The following is a 19382-nucleotide window of genomic DNA, read 5'->3' on the forward strand; positions in this document are numbered from 1 at the left end:
CAGCCAGGGTGGTGCTGATGGTTACGGTCGGAGGTCTCAAGGAGAAACACATTAGAGAGGAGAGGCAAGGGCTGGCTGTGGTTTGGCTAAGATGCTCTGTGGTTGCTTTGCCTTCCTGGTCTTGCTTTTGGAAAGCCTCACGGTGGGTAATGCTAAAAGGCTCAAGGAGCTACCAAGCGTGCAGGAGGCAGAAATGTCTCCCAATAAATTCCTTGATTTTTTGCTGCTGGGCTGGGGGAGATGCCAGCACATGAGGACAGTAGATGGAAAAAGCAAAGACGTGCAAGACCAGAAGGTTTTCATGTTTTTGTTTGCCATACCAGGTCATTGCCTTCAAATCATTACACAAAAATCATATCTTTTGGTTAGAATAACATCTCTAGACCTCACAACCACAGAGGGACAAATGCAGGAATATAACCAGCATCCCCCTTGGTAGCTCAGTAGTCAGAGATGGACAAAATAAATCCCACAAAAAAATCTGCAGCTTGAAATTGCTGAGACACGTGGAGCAGGAATCTGCCCTGGCAGGGAAATGGATGCACAGAAGGTGGAAAGGGGGGTCGTGCCCTGCAGTCTTGGGGGGCTGAGGCATGTAGACACAGTGCAGTGGCACATACAAATTGATTGAGCTGATGAAAAATGAAAAGTGGCGTTGCTAGCATCCACATGTATCTGAAAAAATGTCCTTCAGGGCCATTTTCCTACCTGGTTGGTGTTGCTTGGCTTCCAGCCCCATCTGGGTAATTTGCTTGCGCCAGCCACTGTTTCACTGACCTCCAGAACAAGTTACAAATAGCTTATTTAAACAAATCTATTGTGGGTTCCAGAGGATGGGAATGTTTCAGATCTAGCTAATCTAAGTGTGTTTGCAAGGGAATTGTGCAGTGCCTGCCCTCAAGAAGCATCTGCAAGGGAGCGAACAACAAAGTGAGCCATATTAGTTCATACTCAGTGGCCTTGTGGCACAAAGCATGCACAACGAGTTGTCTACCATCACTTTCTCTCTAAACTCAGTATTTCCAGGGAGGAAAGAATAGGGGGTGGACTAGGTGATCTTTGGAGGTCCCTTGCAGCTCAAACTATTCTATGATTAAATGAAAGAAGCCCTAGCAGGAGCCAGCTCTCTGGAATGAGCCAGGCAGATGATGAGTAGCTCAGCAGCTCTGCACCTCTCCAGCACACCTCACCCTGGAGGTGCTCAGAGCCCAGGTGTAGCGTTGCCCTCTTGTCCTGTTTGACCAGGAACTGCAAGCAAACTCATGACAGTTTTACAAATGTACTATCTGTGGGATCTTAAAAAGACCACAGTTTTCACCTATTTTAATATAAATTTCCTTACCATGTTATACCAAACTCTGTCAGAAACTTCTTGTATGGATCCTTGTGTCTCAGGAGAAGACTTTGTGGTTCCCCAGGTGACAGAGAAAACTTCTACTGGTGGCTGGGGGGCCACCATGGGCACATTCAATTGTGCAGAAGAAACCTCTAAAATAGCTCGCTCACAACTTTCTCAATTGCTGTTTTCATCTGCAAGGTCACAACTTCACAGAAAACTCCTAGAGAAGATTGAGGTGCTTTGAATAGCGGTTACAGATTTTAATCTAACCTTAGAATATCTGAGATACATGATGCTCGCTCAGGTCGTGTTTCTGTCTTCACTGTCAGACTGGAGAAATGTAACCTTACCCAGTACTTATTATTTTGCAAGCAGAAATTGTAGAGCTCTTCCCTATTAAGTGATGGTGCTAGATGTTTTTCGATGTAGGTAACCACACCTTTCTTTTCCTGTTGCAGATGAGACTCCAATTATAGCTGTGATGGTGGCCCTGTCTTCCCTTCTAGTCATAGTATTTATTATTATTGTGCTGTACATGTTAAGGTAAGAGATGCTTTAATGCTGACGTCCCTTCTTTGACAGCAATTAATTACTGGATGAACAGGAATAAGCCTTTTGTGCTGTTTCCTAAACTAAAGGCTGACACAGCCGATGTTTTAAAAAGAAACCTGTAGGGACACTGAAAATGATGTTTGAGGTTATCTAGTAAATGGTGCTTATTCCTTTCTCTATAAAGCTGATCCTCGTGTGGAGTAACGCCTGTTCTGCTACTAAAAATGTCATATTTAGTCGGGTAGATTAAACTGAAGTCCTGTCAGTGCAGTTAAAAAGCAGGTAAGGCTTCCTTGTGAGGCTAAGGGTGTTAGATTGAGTAAGCCAGGAAAGCTGAACATGGCGCTCACGCCAGAAGGTCCTTTGCGTGTATAACCAGGTGTGTTATTCCTTGATTCCCATCTTGATATCAAACATGGTCCAACATCCAGAGCCAAGTTCTGCCTCAGATACCAAACCTGCACATCGTGCCCTGTGCATCTTCTGCTGCAAGGTGGTGTATGACCAGAGCTTGTTAGGAGCATCAGGTGATGCTGTACCTGAAAATACAGCATAAAAAAAGCCTCCCTAGGTTCATTTTTTAAAAATCCAGGCATCTGGGCTGCTCACAACGTAGTGTTCCCAGCTCCTGAGTGCATATCTGCTCAGCTAGAGGAACATGTTTATTCACCCGCAGTAAACCATTTACTCACCATTTTGGTGATTAAATAAGTGAAAAGATGAGAAAACCCAATTTCCCTAGCAGTGGAAAAATTCCCTTCATCTCCTGGTTCTGGGCCTGTCCTTGCAGCAGTGAACCTGATGAGAGTTTTGCCTCAGGAGTTCGGCAGAGTTTGAGTCCTCCCCGCCTGGCTTCCAGCCCTTTAAAAAAAGGGTTTCTGTTTGCTGCTGCCTGCCCAGTGATTCAGCAAAACCTTTAACTTCAGGCAAAGGGAGCATCTGCTTCAAGTTAAAAGCTCATGGAGAAGGGCTTTGCTGCAGCAGGACGACTCAGCCTGGGGTTTCTGGGCTTTGCTGAATCAGCCTGTGGAGCAGGAACTCCTTGGTGTGTCCTCTATAAAAAGCAGCCTTAAAGCTCCTCCTCCTGGCTCTCACCTTGCTCTGGTCTCCTGCAGCCTTTCCAGATGCGGTCAGTTAAAAGTTAGGCCTGTAGGCAGGATTTTTGAGGTCCTGTAGCTTCTTGGACCCACCAGCTAATTCATCAAGCCATGAGAAAGTGCAGAACACCCTTTGTGGCTGCATCTCTCATTGAGAAGGTAACACTGGCTTCTTTGTGGGTATCTACTGATGTTCTTCACTCCCTTGTTTTTGGTAGGTTCAAGAAATACAAGCAAGCAGGGAGTCACTCCAACTCCTTTCGATTGTCCAACGGCCGGACGGATGATGCAGGTGAGGCTCGTGTTGGTGCTACACAGGGAGTAAAAATGCATCTCGCAGAAGGAATAAGCTTTGTACAGATGAAAATGGGTCAATGCAAACATTCTTCAGAATAACAACAGAATATTTTAGGGTCCCCCGCCTCCCCTGCTTAGAATTGGCCAAAGTTAGCTAGTGAAATAACCAGCAATTCTCCCTAAAAATTGTAAAACTTACAAAAATATCATAAAACCCTTGAGGTGGCAAAAGCAGGGTTGGTTAATGCCCTCCGGGGCAGCTTTGTGGGCAGCGCAGAGCTACCCAAGTTGGTCTGCTGACCGTGCAGTGCCTTTCCCCTTCCAACGCAGCAGTAAGACGTGCAACTTGATGGACATGTAGCCGATGTAATACCTGGTACCATGTTTTACTGGCTGGCTCAAATGGCAATAGGAAAATGCTCACCAAATGCTGGTTTGGGGAGGTGATTTACTGTAAATAAGTAAAAAGGAAAATGAGGATTGTGTTCTGTTTGAGTATGGTCCTGGATGGGCATATGAAGGCAGTCCTGAGTAGGTATTTATATTATTCCTGGAGGGAATAATATAAATATTATACACCAGAATAATATAAATATATACATCAGAAGACAAACCTCTGTAAAAGTCCGGGAAAGCCCGTGGGTGCAGCACTGTTGCAACCTGAGCCCGATGCAATGGCAGTGCCTGGGGACTTGCTGGGCTTTGTTCTCCCACCTCATATTTTTGTAGGAAAGTATTTTTTCATTTACCTTTTTATGTGTTTCTTGTTTTGAACTTTCTCTCTTTTCTATGATTTTGGCAAACTTTTGTAGAATGAAAATTTATTTTCCAGCTTTTGTTCCAGCAACAAAATGTTTGCTCTCAAGGAGTTAATATTAAAATGGGAGGTCACTTCCAACACCAAACTACTGACAGTTCTTTTTGAGTTTTCACAATATCTCTTTGACGCAAATAATTTTTTTTACTTTTGGCTGAAACTTTTTTTAACAAACATATCTTTGGGAAATAATTAAATATCCTTCTACCCTTCTAAATTAGAATGACAGCTATTTAAAACTCAAATCCTCACACTAACTGTAGACACCAAACTAACATTTCTGAAAGAAAGCAGGGAATACTTACTATATGAAAACATTTTTGGACCTCTTAAAGATGCATAAATGCAATTTTAAAGTCTTGTGCAGGCATGCTGTAATGTATAAACTCTTCTGTCCCTGAGCTTGTCTCATTTTATGGCTTTGAGCCAGAGCTACCTGTTGAGGATTCTGAAGCTGGTCATCTCCATCCATATGTAGGCATCAAAGTAAAAGCTGAAGAGGAACCTTCACCTCTTAAACTCAGTTCAGTTCCTTGTTCTAAGCTCCTTCCACATAAACCAAACACCTTTGAAGAAAGTTTTTTTTTTATGTTGGCAGCTAAGGCCTTCCTTACCCGTTTTACATTGCTGTAAATGAAGGTGTGAGCTTCATAAACAGTCAGTTGTGTTGGTATAACCCTTGCATGGCCTTCTTGGCTCCACTAAGGAACCACAAGCAACATCTACCTTTGCTGTGTCTACATGGGAGTTATGTGATGGTGCCAGACTTTCCATGTGAGCAAGAGTGAAATCCAAATTGAAAGCAAGGTGGTCTTCCTCCACCAGCATTCATGACTTGGTCCTCATTGCCCTATCCTGCTTCTACGATAGTGTAATGCTTGATCCCAGGCTGTTGAAAGTGTTTTGTGTTTTCATAGAATCATAGAATCCTTTAGAATGGAAAAGACCCTTAAGAGCATTGAGGTAACCCAGCACTGCCAAGGCCACCACTGAACCATGTCCCTAAGCGCCACAGCTACACATCATTTAAATACCATCAGGGATGGTGACTCCATCATCACCTGGGCAGCCTGTGCCAGCGCCTGCCAGCCCTCTCGGTGCAGAATGTTCCCTCACACCCAATCTCACCCTCCCCTGGCGCAACGTGAGGCCGTTTGCTCTCGTCCTGTCGCTGGTTCCTGGGGAGCAGAGACCGACCCCCCTGGCTACAGCCTCCTGCCAGGCCGTTGCAGAGCCACCGGGTCCCCCCCAGCCCCCTTCTCTCCAGGCTGACCCCCCCGCCCCCCCAGGCTGGTGCCCCAGCCCCTGCCCCAGCCCCTGCCCGGCTCTGGACACGCTCCAGCCCCTCAGTGTCTGTCTGGCCGTGAGGGGCCCAACGCTGAGCCCAGGCCCCGCGGGGCGGCCCCACCAGTGCCCAGGGCAGGGGGACGGGCGCTGCCCCGGCCCTGCCGGCCACACCGTTTCGGACACCGGCCGGGATGCTGCTGGCCTCCTGGGCCACCTGGGCACGCTGGGGGCTCATGCCCAGCCGCGGCCGCCCAGCCCCCCCGGGCCCTGTCCCGCCGGGCAGTTCCCAGCCCCCTTCCCCCAGCCCGCAGCTGCTGGGGGTTGTTAGACTTGGTCCTCATTGTGCCATCCTGCCTCTGCAACAGCGTGACACTCAACCACAGGGTGCTGAAAGACTTTCATGTTATCACAACATCCCCAAATTTTTGTGCACCACCTGTAGGAAGAAAAAAAGGCCATGAAAGGTTGAAGGCCAGATTGGACGGGGCTTGGAGCAACCTAGGCCAGCAGAAGGGGTCCCTGCCCATGGCAAGGGGGTGGAACTAGATGATCTTCAAGGTTCCAGCCAACGTAAACCATACTATGACTCTATGAAAATATGGGGATAGTGAGGGTGCCAGGTGGCCCTAAAAGCAGACAGCCTGAGATGTGCGAGTTCCCTGTGCCCACCTGGGTATGGATGAGCGCTGGACATGGGGAGCAGCTGGGTGGTCACCTCTGATGCATGGGTGTCATTGCAGAGCCTCAGAGCATGCCACTGCTCGCCCGCTCCCCCAGCACCAACCGTAAATACCCACCTCTGCCTGTTGATAAGCTGGAAGAGGAGATCAACCGCCGGATGGCAGATGACAACAAGCTCTTTCGGGAAGAGTTCAATGTAAGTGCCTTTGCTTCTTCCCCTGAATCCTGCAGCCTGCTCTCAGCATCGGGCTTACGACACAGCGAGTTAAAAGCTGGTCTTGCTTCGCAGAGCAGGGACGATACAGCTGGTATGCTGCAGTGTGCAGCAGTACCTTGCCTGGGGATGGCGCGTCAACCCAGCGGGCAATTGAGGTGGTAAAATAACAGTGCTGGGTGCTGTGCTTCAGAAGAGCTTGTCTGGGAGCTTCACAAAGGGAGTGATGGTCAGGTCCTCAGGGGGTTTCTCAAAGGGCTGGGAGGTGAGAGGACTGATTCTGTCCCTGAACCTGCAGCAAGGATGGGCAAGCTTCTACCCCTGACATTCCCGATGGAAAGCAGAGGTTTTCTAGCAAGCACCACTAGGATGTTACATTTTTCTGGGTTCAGGAGGTGTCCTGGATGTCTTAGGGTCTTCCAGAGCTTCCCTGCCTGCTGGTTTCGTCTCAAGCTCTACCTTCTTCCTCCCAGTCCTCATGGCTTCAATCCACAAACAGCCAAAACAAGAGCTCTGATAGAGAAACAGAAATGACCCCGTCTGTTTCAATGAGCTGTTAACCCTGAAACAGAATGATGACAATTTATAGGACAGCAGTGAGTAATAATTCCAGGTATTATGCTTATCCCACAATGCCAGATCATCTCTTCTGAGATGTCTACAACAACTTCTTGATGTTGCTGAGCTCTGCAGCTTCTTGTGATGATAAACCTGTTTTACCTTGGCAATACAAAAATAGGCACAGCAGTACTGAGGTAGCGGACAAAGTTAAATAACGAGCTGGAGTATTGCAGCGTGTAGTGTTGGAGCCGCTGAACTACCTGGACTCTCCACGAGCCTGATTAATGAAAGAAAATCCATTGTTGATCGGGTTGTCTGCACTGCAAAGGTGCCATCTGCAGATACATAAAGCCTTCCGTCCGAGGCACGATGCAGCAATATGAGGATGACGAGTAGATAAAAAAACGCCACTCAGTTTTCTCCAGTTGTGGCACAACTTGATACCCTTCCTGGCTGCGCTTTGATGAAACTAAATAGGTGCAATGAATGCCCGGGGAGGGGGATTTTGGGGGTTATAAATACTTGATTACCCTGAAGACTTCCGTTGCCAAAGCATGTCTGTCCTGCCAGCTGGAGGAAGGGATGGTGAATACCTTCATTACATTCTCATCCTCTTTGCTATTCAAAGGGGATGTGGAGTGATGGTGCTGGGGAAGCACCTCCTCTGCTCCAGCGTGAAACCTGGCTGCTCTGACCAGGACAGCATTGACTGTGACCCCAGCACCCTCAACCCAAAGGTCCCTGGTGCTGCTGGATGAAGAATAACTCCCTGCATGGGTGCTCCTGCCCATCGCTGGGTGTGCTTGGGCGATGGGGCTTTGATGGGGTCACCGTTAACTTCCCCATTCACACAGGAAACCTCAGCCGGAGCCTCCGTGGGCAGAAAGGAGCTTCTTGGTCTCTAGGCTGGTGGGTTTGGTGTTGGAGGCTTTGCTGCCACCTCGTGTTCATGGGTCTTAAGAGTCCAGATACCACATTTCGGAACGGATTTGTTCTCTTTGGTCCAGCCCAGGCTATTTAAATGGTCACCCAGAGCTCAGTGGGGAGGAGGAGCTGGTGCTGGGGTGGAGGCGAGAGGTGTGGATGGTGGGGACATGTCCCAAAGGGCAGGATGCTCTGATGTGGCATGCACCGACACACTGGTTGAGTTACGACCATGCCGTAAGAACATCATGGAAACCCCCCTTTTCTGCCATTGCAGGCTCTCCCAGCGTGTCCCATACAGGCCACGTGCGAAGCTGCTTCCAAGGAGGAGAACAAGGAGAAGAACAGATATGTGAACATTTTGCCCTGTAGGTGTCAGAGCTGGGTGGGCGGGGAGGGACACAGCTAGTGCTCCTGCCAGGGCTCCCCATTTCTGGTTTTGGGGTGAGCAAGGACAGGGTTGAAGTCATTTTGCTTCCCAGATGGGTTGCTGCAGCTGCTTTAGCTTTAGATACCTGTGAGGAGGAGCTCCTCAGAGCTGTCAGCGGCTGGGAGGCCGGGAAAAATGAAATGGCCGGGAAATGCCGAAACAGTCAGCTCTTGCCAAGTGGCATGGGGTGGCGGGCTGGCTCAGGGGCTTCCTCAAATGTCTGCACTCTGCAAAAGAAAAACTTCCTTGGGCAAGGTCTAGCACCTCTCCAGGCTTAAGTAAGAAAAATTTGGAGGGATAAAGGTGTTTGTGTGTGTGTGTAGCCAGTGAGCCCAGGCTTCGCTCCAATGCCTGGCTTTTTTGCCGTGCCAGGTATCAGCTACATGGAGGGAGTTGGTTATAATGCAGAGTTTTAATTTGCTTCCAGATGATCACTCCAGGGTTCACCTGACTCCTGTAGAAGGGGTTCCTGACTCCGACTACATCAACGCCTCCTTCATTAATGTGAGTTTTGTAAGTTGAAGGGGATATCCCTGCCAGCTGCACCCTGGTGGGTAGTGCCAGGAGCATGGGGCCTTTATGGCGTGTGACTTGTGAGAGGAAGGGACTTAACTCCTACATTAACATCTCCCCAGCTCCTCCAGAGCAATAAATTATGCTGTATTTTGATCTTGTAACCTTTGTGTGGCCATGGTAGAGCTCACTGTGCTTCACTTCACATCTTGAGCCCAGATGAGTGTGGTTGGAGTAAGAGGCTGAGAGCTGGAACTCAAATTCTAACTGTAGCTATGCCCTTGCTCAGCTGCTTTGCCATAGTCCCATCTCTTCCAGCCTCTCTTTTTCCCCACTTCTAAAATAATGAGAAGCACTTGCACTCCTTGGAGTACTGCAAAGCCAAGCTGGGTGGTTTGGAGGGGATTTGGGAACCATTCCTGCAGGAATTGAGGATTTCTGATTAACAGCTGATGAAGGGTATGGCCGGTTAAGCATCGGTGCTTCCCAGTTTGCAGGGTTGGACGTGGGAAGGGAGTGAAAAAGAAATCAAGGAACCCAGCTAAAACAGAAACAACATTGCCCTGCTCTGCTTCTAGGAGGAGGTGGATCCTATATGTTTATCTCCATATAGTTCAAATAAGTTGGAAGGATAGTGTGAAGAAGTAGACTTTGAGAGAGATGGAGGCACATGAAGAAAAGCAAGACCCAAAAGAGCTTTTTCCTTTCTTCACCAATAAATAAATATCCATTAGGAAATATACGAAATCAAGTCCCATGAGTTCAACAGCCCTGTCTCCGGAAGATTAATGATGATTTTCACATGACGCTCTGGATGCAGGGTCTGATCCCAGTGGAAGGGCTGTTGGGGGCCACTTCATTAGCGCTTTATGCCAACAAGTGGGGTCATTTCTGCATTATGGGAGCGTGGAGGGTGTTGCTGCAGGGTAAGGTCCCTTTGCACAGCAATTTCCCATTACCTCTGCCCCACTGTTGTGCTGTTTCTCCCCTCGGAAGCTGCAGCCCCTTCTCCGCACAAGGGAAAGTGAGTGATAGAGCAGGTGATAGGTCTGTTTATTAATGGTATAGATGCATTTCACAACTTTTGTGTTAGACAAATGCTCATCTTTCATTTGTCTTCCTTTTTCTCATTTTCTATATAGGGGTACCAAGAGAAAAACAAGTTCATTGCTGCACAAGGTAAATGCTTGTTTATTCCCGTAGCTCTGGCGGCTGGCAGTTGGTCTGGGGTCCTTCTGCTCTGTGGAACTGTGCCAGTCTAACCACAGCACAGCACCTTGCAGAGCTCCCCTGATCAGAAGGAGGCTTGGCTGGCCCACAGTTTGTTCCCAGAATGGTTTTCCCAGTCAATAGACCAGTGCTGGATGCGTTGGGGGAAGAAGAGAAGCCCTACCTGTGCAATACCACTTGCTGGAGGGTGTCAAAGCATTTCAGCCCTGATCCTTGTGCTTCCACCCTGGCCCACAGCTGCAGGTGGTCGTGATCTCTGGAAATATTGCCAGTGAGCTGCTCAATTAACTTCCCCAAGTCTGCCCATGGGAGGTGTTTTGCATTTCCACTCTTGACTTGCAAGTGGGTTAGAGCATCACCTGCCAGTTTGCCTGGCTCTTCCTGAAGAAGGAAGGCTGGATCGGGCCCTTCAGCGGCACCAGGCTGGGGTAAAGCTTTGGCTCTGCTGTTCACTTGGTTCACCCCTAACCTCAGGCTTGGTAAGGGAGTCTAGGTAGAGTTAGCTCCTTGTCTGGCAGGTGGCAGGTAACTATTCTCGTGCCACATTGAAGCAGGTTCCCATGGTTAAAGCCCAAGACTCCAGGGTAGGACTTCTGCAAACTGTTTGAAACAGCCACAGTTTCCCTGGGTGACCTTGGGCAAGCTGTTTCCCCATGCTCCGTTTGTTTGATTTCCCCTTCTTTGGCTAAAAATGGACTTCCTCATCATAAAACATATCCAAAAAGCCCAGGTATTGTGTGATAGGATTGTTCCTTGGTTTAGCCCAGCCACCAAAGCACCTCCATGCTGACATCTATTGGTGAAAAATGTGTTGCATCATGCACGACATGGGACTTCACATGCCGAGTTTCTGTCCCAGCACTTGAAGGGTTGATCCCAAAGATAACGTTTCGTTTTACCTTTCCCTTAGGACCAAAGGAAGAAACCGTGAACGATTTTTGGAGGATGATTTGGGAGCAAAACACAGCAACAATTGTCATGGTGACCAACCTGAAAGAGAGGAAGGAGGTAGGTGTCAGAAAGCTTCATGGGCTGGTATGTAAAATCCAAATCCAGCACATCTCATGTCCATCGGCATGACTTGGAGCCAATCCCAGGCTTGCCAGGGAATAGAGTTCACCTGTGCCCGTTTTCTCTCCCCGCAGTGTAAGTGTGCTCAGTACTGGCCGGATCAGGGCTGCTGGACGTACGGGAACATCCGAGTGTCCGTGGAGGATGTGACCGTCCTGGTGGATTACACCGTGCGGAAGTTCTGCATCCAGCAGGTGCCGGGGCTTGTGTCTCCCATCCCATCCCTCCCCTCTCTGTGCTGGACATCCAACATGTGCTGCCATGCTCCTCAAATCCTCCAAGCTGCTGTGAAAGCAGAGTTGGGATGAAATTGCCTCCAGCATCCATTTTAACTAGAGCTATTAAGAATTTACTCATCTTAAGCACATGGGAGCCCGTTCCAAGTGGGTACCAGCATGGCTGTACTGGGACCTGATGGATGCCAAGGCTGAAATTCAGTCTTGTATGACTCCAGCATTTAGTGTTACCAGTATCAGTTCCAGCTCTCACCCACAGATACTTAATTCCTGCAAATAATCAGATTTCTCCCATGAGCCGAGATAAAATCCAGCGCTGTATGAATTAGTTTTGATTGCTTTCCCATCTGTCACTACATTTTCTAATCCGCCAAGGAGACTCTGGATGCTCCAGTCACTCAGTTTTCCTGCTGCCCTCAGAGGCAGGCAAGGGAGAGCTGGAGATTGGAAACCTGTCTGGACCCTGAGCAGGGTTCTCCTGAGCCCCACCCTTCACTCCAACTACCTGGACATCAGTGGTTTCCTCCCCTGCCTTTAATATGAGGATGCTATGGGCAGAGGTGTGGGGAAGGATGGAGCAGCGGCTTCTGTTTGAGCTCACTGGGAATGAAATATGGCAGCTTCTGCTGGAGCTGCAGCTGAGGCCAGGCTGGCATTTCTTACCCCTAGGCTGTGGGATGTGATGCTGAGCGGTTAAAATGTCATGCATTTAGGGATTGATTTGGCCCCAGAGCCTGGGTCCATGCCCTTTCGGCTTGTGGATGCTAGTGTTTCTCAAGCTGTCCAGCTTAGTCTTGGTGCTGTAACTCCCTCTCTGCACTTGCTTTTGGGGAAAGAATTAGCATTGGAGTATTTATCATTAACCTGAATACACATTTCCCTTTCAGGTTGGCGATGTCACAAACAAGAAGCCTCAGCGCCTGGTAACTCAGTTCCACTTCACCAGCTGGCCCGACTTCGGGGTCCCCTTCACCCCCATTGGGATGCTGAAGTTCTTGAAGAAGGTGAAAACGTGTAATCCCCAATATGCAGGAGCAATAGTAGTCCACTGCAGGTAAGTCCTGGTGTCATGCCTGACCTCTGCATCTCCTGAGTCACTTGGAAAACATCTCCTATTGAATACTGAAAAGATTTTTTCGGTCAGGCCTGTTTTGTTATTTTTATTTAACTTCCCCATGTTAAATGGGGATGTTCCACATGGGAACATTCCAAAAAATGCATGTGAACTGAAGGAACATCTTGAAATCAGTGATGTGATGGTGTTAAAACTTGTGCTGAGTGGTGGTGTGGCTTAACCCCAGCTGGCAACTAAGTACCATGCAGCCGCTTGCTCGCTGGCCCCCTGCCCCGGTGGGATGGGGAGGAGAATTGGAAAGAAGGTAAAATCCATGGGTTGAGATAAGAACAGTTTAATAATTGAAATAAAAGACAGTAATAATGATGAAGATTATAATAATAATAATAACAACAACAACAATAATTGTAATGGAAAGGGAGATGGGAGAGAGAGAGGAATAAACCCCAAGACAGATAAGTGATGCACAATACAATCACCCACCACCTGCTGACCGGTGCCCAGCCAGTCCCCCAGCAGCGATCGGCCCCTCCCGGCCAGCCCCCCGCCCAGTTCATATCCTGGGCATGACGTTCTATGGTATGGAATAGCCCTTTGGCTAGTTCGGGTCAGTGTCCTGGCTCCTTGTGCAGCCCCTCGCTGGCAGAGCACGGGGAACTGAAAAGGCCTTGGCTTAGGGTAAGCACGACTTTGCAACCACTGAAACATCAGCGTGTTATCAACATTGTTCTCCTGCTAAGCCCAAAACACAGCGCTGTACCAGCTACTGGGAAGAAAATTGACTCTGTCCCAGCTGAAACCAGGACAGTATTCACCTCTCATTCTATACCATTTACATCGTGCCCAGGTCCAACACTTTGCAACACCCGATCACCTTTCCTGTCTTTTGTTGTTCTTCAGTGGCCTGACTCTTGAGTACGTGAGCATCTACATGATGTACCTTCACAACCAAGTTCTCCACCCAGGCAGCAACATCTTGCCACAGTGCAGCAGCCCAGATGGGTTTCACCTCTGCACTGCCAGTTACCCTGCTTCCATCGCTGCAGCCACCCCCACAGGGGATTTGTCATCATCCATGGGTCAATGTAGACATGGAAGTAGTGGCCGTTTTTCTTGGTCAGCGGTGTCTAAAGCCAGCTGGATGGCTTTCACCACTGCAAACCAACTCAATTCACCTTCAGCAGTTTCTGGGACTTGTAGGGGACTCCATGCAGCCGCCTTCTACCTCTGATGCTCCCTACAGCATAGCAGGACCCATCAGTAAACAGGGAATATTGCTTCTTATTTCCTGATAATTTATTATACAGTGGGGTCTCTTCAGCACGTGTCACCTCTTCCTCTGGTGATATTCCAAAATCTTTGCCTTCTGGCTAGTCCATGTTCATTTCCAAGATTTCTACGCAACTGGCATTTCCTATTTGAGCTCTCTGTGTGACCAGCATGGCCCACTTACTCCGTGTAGCATCAGTTGTGTGATATGTAGAGAAGATCCTCCCTTTGAACATCCAGCCCAGCACTGGCAGCTGGGCTGCCAGGAGGAGCTGTGCTTCAGTACCAACCACTTCCAAAGCAGCTCAAACCCCTTCATAAGTGGCCTGTACCTCTTTTTCAGTTGGAGTGTAGTGAGCCTCTGACCCTCTATATCCCCAGCTCCAAAAGCCCAAGGGTCAGCCCCGAGTCTCCCCTGGTGCTTTCTGCCGAGGCTGCAGTGTAGAGCACATTCTTTACCTCTTGCCCTGCCTGGACCGGCCCAAGGGCTACTGCATGAGCTGTCTCCTGTTTAATTTGTTCAGACACTTGTTGTTGCTCAGGGCCCCATTTGAAATCATTCTTCTTCCAGGTCACCTGATAGAGAGGGCTTGCAATCAGGCTGTAATTTGGCATCTGCATTCTCCAGAACCCCACAATACCTAGAAAAAGCTTGTGTTTCCTTTTTACTAGTTGGCAGAGACATAGCTGTTATTTTGTTGATCATATCCATTGGGATCTGATGATGTCCACCTTGACATTTTATTCCTAAAAACTGGATCTCCTGCACAGGTCCCTTGGCCTTACTTTGGTTTATGGCAAAACCAGCTTTCAGAAAGATTTGGACTGGTTTCTTCCCTTTCTCAAAACTTCTCCTGCTGTATTACCCCACACAATAATACCACCAATGTATTGCAGGTGTTCCAGAGCTTCACCCTGTTCCAGCGCAGCCTGGCTTAGTCCGTGGCAGATGGCAGGGCTGTATTTCCACCCCAGGGCAGTTGATTCCAGGTGTACTGGACACTCCTCCAAGTGAAAGCAAACCATGGCCTGCACTCTGCTGCCAAAGGGATCAAAAGAATGCATTAGCGATATCAACAGTGTCATACCACTTCGGTGCCTTTGACTCCCGTTCATACTGAAATTCTAGCATGTCTGGCATGGCAGCACTCACCAGCAGCGTGACTTCATTCAGGCCATGATAGCCTGCTGTTAGTCTCCACTCTCCATTGGACTTTTGCACTGGCCATATGGGCTGTTAAAGGGTGAGCGAGTTGTGTTGATCACTCCTTGGCTCTCCACTTGATTCATCAGCTCCTGGATGGGAATCGGGGAGTCTCGGTTGGCACGGTATTGCTGCCGTGCACTGTGGTGGTAACAGTTGGCACTAGTTGTTCCTGCAGAAGAGTCCTCCGAGAGATCAGGCAAGGTAGAGAGCTGCTTAATTTCCTCCATCTCCAAGGCAGCTATACCAAAAGCCCACCAGTACCCTTCTGGGTCCTTGAAATACCCTTTCCTGAGATAGTTATGCCAAGGATGCACAGAGCCTCAGGGCCAGTCCCAGTGGGTGCTCTTGGCACTCATTCCCAGTCAGGCTCACTTCAGCCTCACAGTCAGCCATTGGGATCCCCTTGTCACTCCAGAAATCCAAGTGGGTTCTGCCCACTCATAGTTTGGTGGCATTAGGGGACAGTGTGCACCTGGAGCCTCATACTGCTGTGGGTCTGATGTGCCAGGCCATTGGATCCACCCAGTCCAGTAAACTCAGTTGTCCTTTTCCTCCACCTGGCTGGAGGCAGGGCGCCTCTAGTCCTGGTCATAGTATTGTCCACTTGCTTTTGTAAAAATGGATTACAATTCCTATCCGTAGGATCAAGATCAGCTCTTCTGCTCGGTGTGGGGAGTTGCCCACTGGAGACTGGAGCAGCAACCTTCCTGGAAGAACCCCTGTTTGTGGTTGTTTTTCCTTGCAACTCACATACCAGTACCTCCAGGGTCAAGGTAGATTTTCATCCCACTTCCTCATGTCCTCTCTGTGGCCCCTCTGGTAAAACCACAGGGTACCCCGTGGTGTGTACCCTCTAGATCCTCTCTCTTGACCAAAAGAATGCCTACTGTTAATAGCTGAGATGTGGGTCCATACAGGTGGGTAGTAGGATCTATCCTCTTTTTGTTGCTGGTTTCAGACAGTTTTTCCACAGCCATCATGCAAGTCTGTAGGGAGGAAGGGAGATTTTTGTTGTATTGCCGTAGTTGGCGAGCCACTTCATCTACTGTCGGTGCCTCTTCATCTTGCCAGGTCATTGCTGCCAGTGAGTTGACATATGACCATGGTGCACTCCCTACAAGTTTCCAGCACATGGGTTGTGTGCACTGGACTTTGTCTGGATCTGTGGGTGACTGTGCATTGTTTGGGTCATAATAAACCATCTCTAGGACAGCTAATTCCCTCAGGTACTGGATACCTCTCTCCATGGTGGTCCACTTGCCTGGGTGACATATAGCATCTGCCTTGAAGGGATACCTTTCCTTCACGCTTGACAGGAGTCACATCCAGAAGCTGAGGACTTGTGTCCATTTTCCAATCACCCTGTCAATGCCCCCTTCCCTAGAAAGTGATCCCAGCTGCTTGGCTTCCCTACTCTCTAATTCTAGGCTACTGGCCCCATTATCCCAGCATTGGAGCAGCCAGATGGCAATGTGCTCACCTGGATGATGGCTAAAATCTTTTTGCATATCCCACATCTCACTCAGGGATACGGATCGGGTCGTTACTGCTTCTTCTACCTCTTCTTCCTGTTCTTGTCATGTCCCTGCTTCACCCTTCTTTACTAAACAAGTCTTCTGTTGTGTCCATTTCTTCTTGTGTATAGGGTCAATTCATATTGGCACAGGTTGGTCCTCTAGTTCAGCTGCATTGCCCATCACTGGGGTTTGAGTAGCTGCAGTGTCTGTCGCCAGGGTTGGAGTAGCCAGTGCTTGTCACAGGGGTTGGAGTAGCTGCAGATAGTTGCTTAACCCTAAACAAGACCTGAACCACATTCATGGTTCCTAGCAATAGGATCTTGCTGGTTCCAGCATCCCAAGAATATTCAAAATTCCCAAGAGCTGTTGTAACTAGGCTGGAGGAGAAGGGGAAGGTGTGGAAGCATGTCTCCTCCGTAGGTTGGCTCTCCTAGGAGGAAAGGTAAAAGGTGTAATGGTTAATAGTTCCCAATAGATGGCTGCTGAAGCACAGAGGTGACAGCAATGCTGAGTACACAGACCAGATTTGTTTCACCCAGCCATTCTATAGTTTCATAAGCCAGCGTTGCAAAGTACAACACAGTGATAACCTTAACGCTGCCCCCCGCGATGATAAACATCCCGACAGGCAGCGTGTACAGTGAGGGAGGTGGGACACACTGCGCAACAACTCTGAGAGCAAATACATCAGCATTGTGACCAGCCACTGTTAAACCAGTGTAATGAATGCTTATAACAAGTTTGTTTTAACACGCTCTGGTCAGATCTGTCGTTACCTGAACGCTTCGTGCCCCACACTGGGCACCAAAAAGCACTGTTGTGGTTTAACCCCGGCCAGCAGCTCAGCCCCGCGCTGCCGCCTGCTCGCTCCCCCTGGCTGGGGTGGGGGAGAGAATCGCATGGGTAAAAGTGAGAAAACCCATGGGTTGACATAAGAACAGTTTAGTAATTGAAATGAAATATTATAATATTTTAATGGTAATAATTGTAATGAAAAGGGAGACGAGAGAGAGAAATAAACCCCAAGACAGACAAGTGATGCACAATATGATCGCCCACCACCCTCTGACCGGTGCCCAGCCAGTCCCCCAGCAGCAATCGGCCCTCCCAGCCAGCCCCCCCCCCCCCCCCTCCAGTTTATATCCTGGGCATGACGTTCTATGGTACGGAATAGCCCTTTGGCTAGTTCGGGTCAGTGTCCTGGCTCTGCTCCCTCCCGGCTCCTTGTGCAGCCCCTCGCTGGCAGAGCACGGGGAACTGAAAAGGCCTTGGCTTAGGGTAAGCACGACTTTGCAACCACTGAAACATCAGCGTGTTATCAACATTGTTCTCCTGCTAAACCCAAAACACAGCGCTGTACCAGCTACTGGGAAGAAAATAACTCTGTCCCAGCTGAAACCAGGACAAGTGGTTGCTGGGGTTAGCTGGGTGCGGAGTGAGCCAAGCTAAGCACCGCTGCTAGGTGTTGGTGGCATCTCCCTTAGCTGTCTGCTGCTCTGGGCACGAGGGCAGCATCCCTTGTTGCGAGAGGGTAGTACTCAGTTGACAGCGTGCCTGGGAGCAAGGGCCATGGTGTTTGACCTCATGTGCTGTTCAGGCACAGCAGCAAGCCTGGGGGAGCCGCAGAGGCTTAAGGCTTTCCACATTTCAGTAAGGAAAAGCCCCATGGTTAAAGGCAGAGATGATCATGTTTGCAACCTCCCAACTTCATTTTTCCAACTTCCTTCTCAGGAGGCAGCGGACAAAGGAGCTTTGTCTTTCCATAGCGTCTGCTGGCCTCATCTTTCTTTTTTTTAATGGCTGAGATATCAACACAGAAACAAGGCTTCCCCGTGGGCTCACCTTCGTATGGTGGAGGTTGACTGGAAGGAGCAGCAGGCAGCCCATAAGGACTCTGGATGTTGTAGCTGGCTTAGGTTTTGCTTTGGCTCATTCTGCTCTCTGCCTTCACGCACTCCGGTTGTGACAGTTGCTGGAAATGCTGTGTGCATCTCTCTGCAAAACCCAGGGTACACCAAACACCAGGCTGAGGACCTCTCTCATCTCCAAAACAGATTTTGCTATTTGCTTACCGCTGGGAAGCATCTGGCTCGCTCCTGGCTGCTCTACAAGGGACCCCAAAGCCAACATTGCTGCACTGACCACTTGTCCCTTCTGCTCTTTCAGCGCTGGGGTAGGACGCACAGGCACTTTTATCGTCATCGATGCTATGCTGGACATGATGCATGCAGAGAGGAAGGTTGATGTTTACGGCTTTGTGAGCCGGATACGGGCTCAGCGCTGCCAGATGGTACAGACAGATGTGAGTGTGCTGCTTTGGTTTCTTTGGGGCTTTGCTCGATGGAGATAGATCTCCTTTGCACAGTCAGTCCCCAGCCTGCAGCGAATCCTACATGAGGGTTCAGCATCATCCCTCATTTTGGAGGGACGCTGCATCAAGTGAGCTTTTCACTGGATCCTGCTCTTTTTAATCCCCTTCATAGAATCATAGAATTTTTTAGGTTGGAAAACACCCTTAAGAGCATCAAGTCCAACTGTTAACCCAGCACTGCCAAGGCCACCACTGAACCATGTCCCCAGGCACCACAGCTACGTGTTTTTGAAATACCCCCAGGGCTGGTGACATCCCTCCCCCGTCCCCGGGCAGCCTGTGCCAGCGCCTGCCAGCCCTCTCCGTGCAGAATGTTCCCTCACACCCAATCTCACCCTCCCCTGGCGCAACGTGAGGCCGTTTGCTCTCGTCCTGTCGCTGGTTCCTGGGGAGCAGAGACCGACCCCCCTGGCTACAGCCTCCTGCCAGGCCGTTGCAGAGCCACCGGGTCCCCCCCAGCCCCCTTCTCTCCAACTTGGAGAAAGTTTTATGTCATGTTGGCTTGGTGTGGTGCAGCAAATAAAGTCCCAGTCCCCACACAATGGCAGGAAGTTTGTTATCCACTTTTCTGGGGTCTCCAAGGGGTGCCATGTTCCCAACGAGCATGGGTGGGCAGTGGGGTGGTGGGTTTGCATCCAGCATGTGCATGGGCACCGGGAAGTGCTCACTGAGCATGAAGCAGAGACTGATGGCT

General features: G+C 49.3%; 1 protein-coding gene across 3 annotated transcripts in view; it reads left to right on the forward strand.

Moving 5' to 3' along the window:
• The window catches only part of PTPRA (protein tyrosine phosphatase receptor type A), a 133858-nt gene that overhangs the window by 108361 nt on the left and 6115 nt on the right, over positions 1 to 19382 (forward strand). For all 3 annotated transcript variants that reach the window (XM_037387701.1, XM_037387711.1, XM_037387719.1), the window contains 10 exons: positions 1798 to 1882; positions 3207 to 3280; positions 6130 to 6266; positions 8047 to 8137; positions 8627 to 8703; positions 9855 to 9891; positions 10853 to 10950; positions 11088 to 11207; positions 12137 to 12303; positions 18484 to 18619. In XM_037387701.1, coding sequence (XP_037243598.1) covers positions 1798 to 1882; positions 3207 to 3280; positions 6130 to 6266; positions 8047 to 8137; positions 8627 to 8703; positions 9855 to 9891; positions 10853 to 10950; positions 11088 to 11207; positions 12137 to 12303; positions 18484 to 18619 — 1022 coding nt within the window. The remainder of the gene's footprint in view (positions 1 to 1797; positions 1883 to 3206; positions 3281 to 6129; positions 6267 to 8046; positions 8138 to 8626; positions 8704 to 9854; positions 9892 to 10852; positions 10951 to 11087; positions 11208 to 12136; positions 12304 to 18483; positions 18620 to 19382) is intronic.

This window comes from Falco rusticolus, chromosome 1 (genome assembly GCF_015220075.1).
Source record: "Falco rusticolus isolate bFalRus1 chromosome 1, bFalRus1.pri, whole genome shotgun sequence".
Taxonomy (NCBI): domain Eukaryota; kingdom Metazoa; phylum Chordata; class Aves; order Falconiformes; family Falconidae; genus Falco; species Falco rusticolus.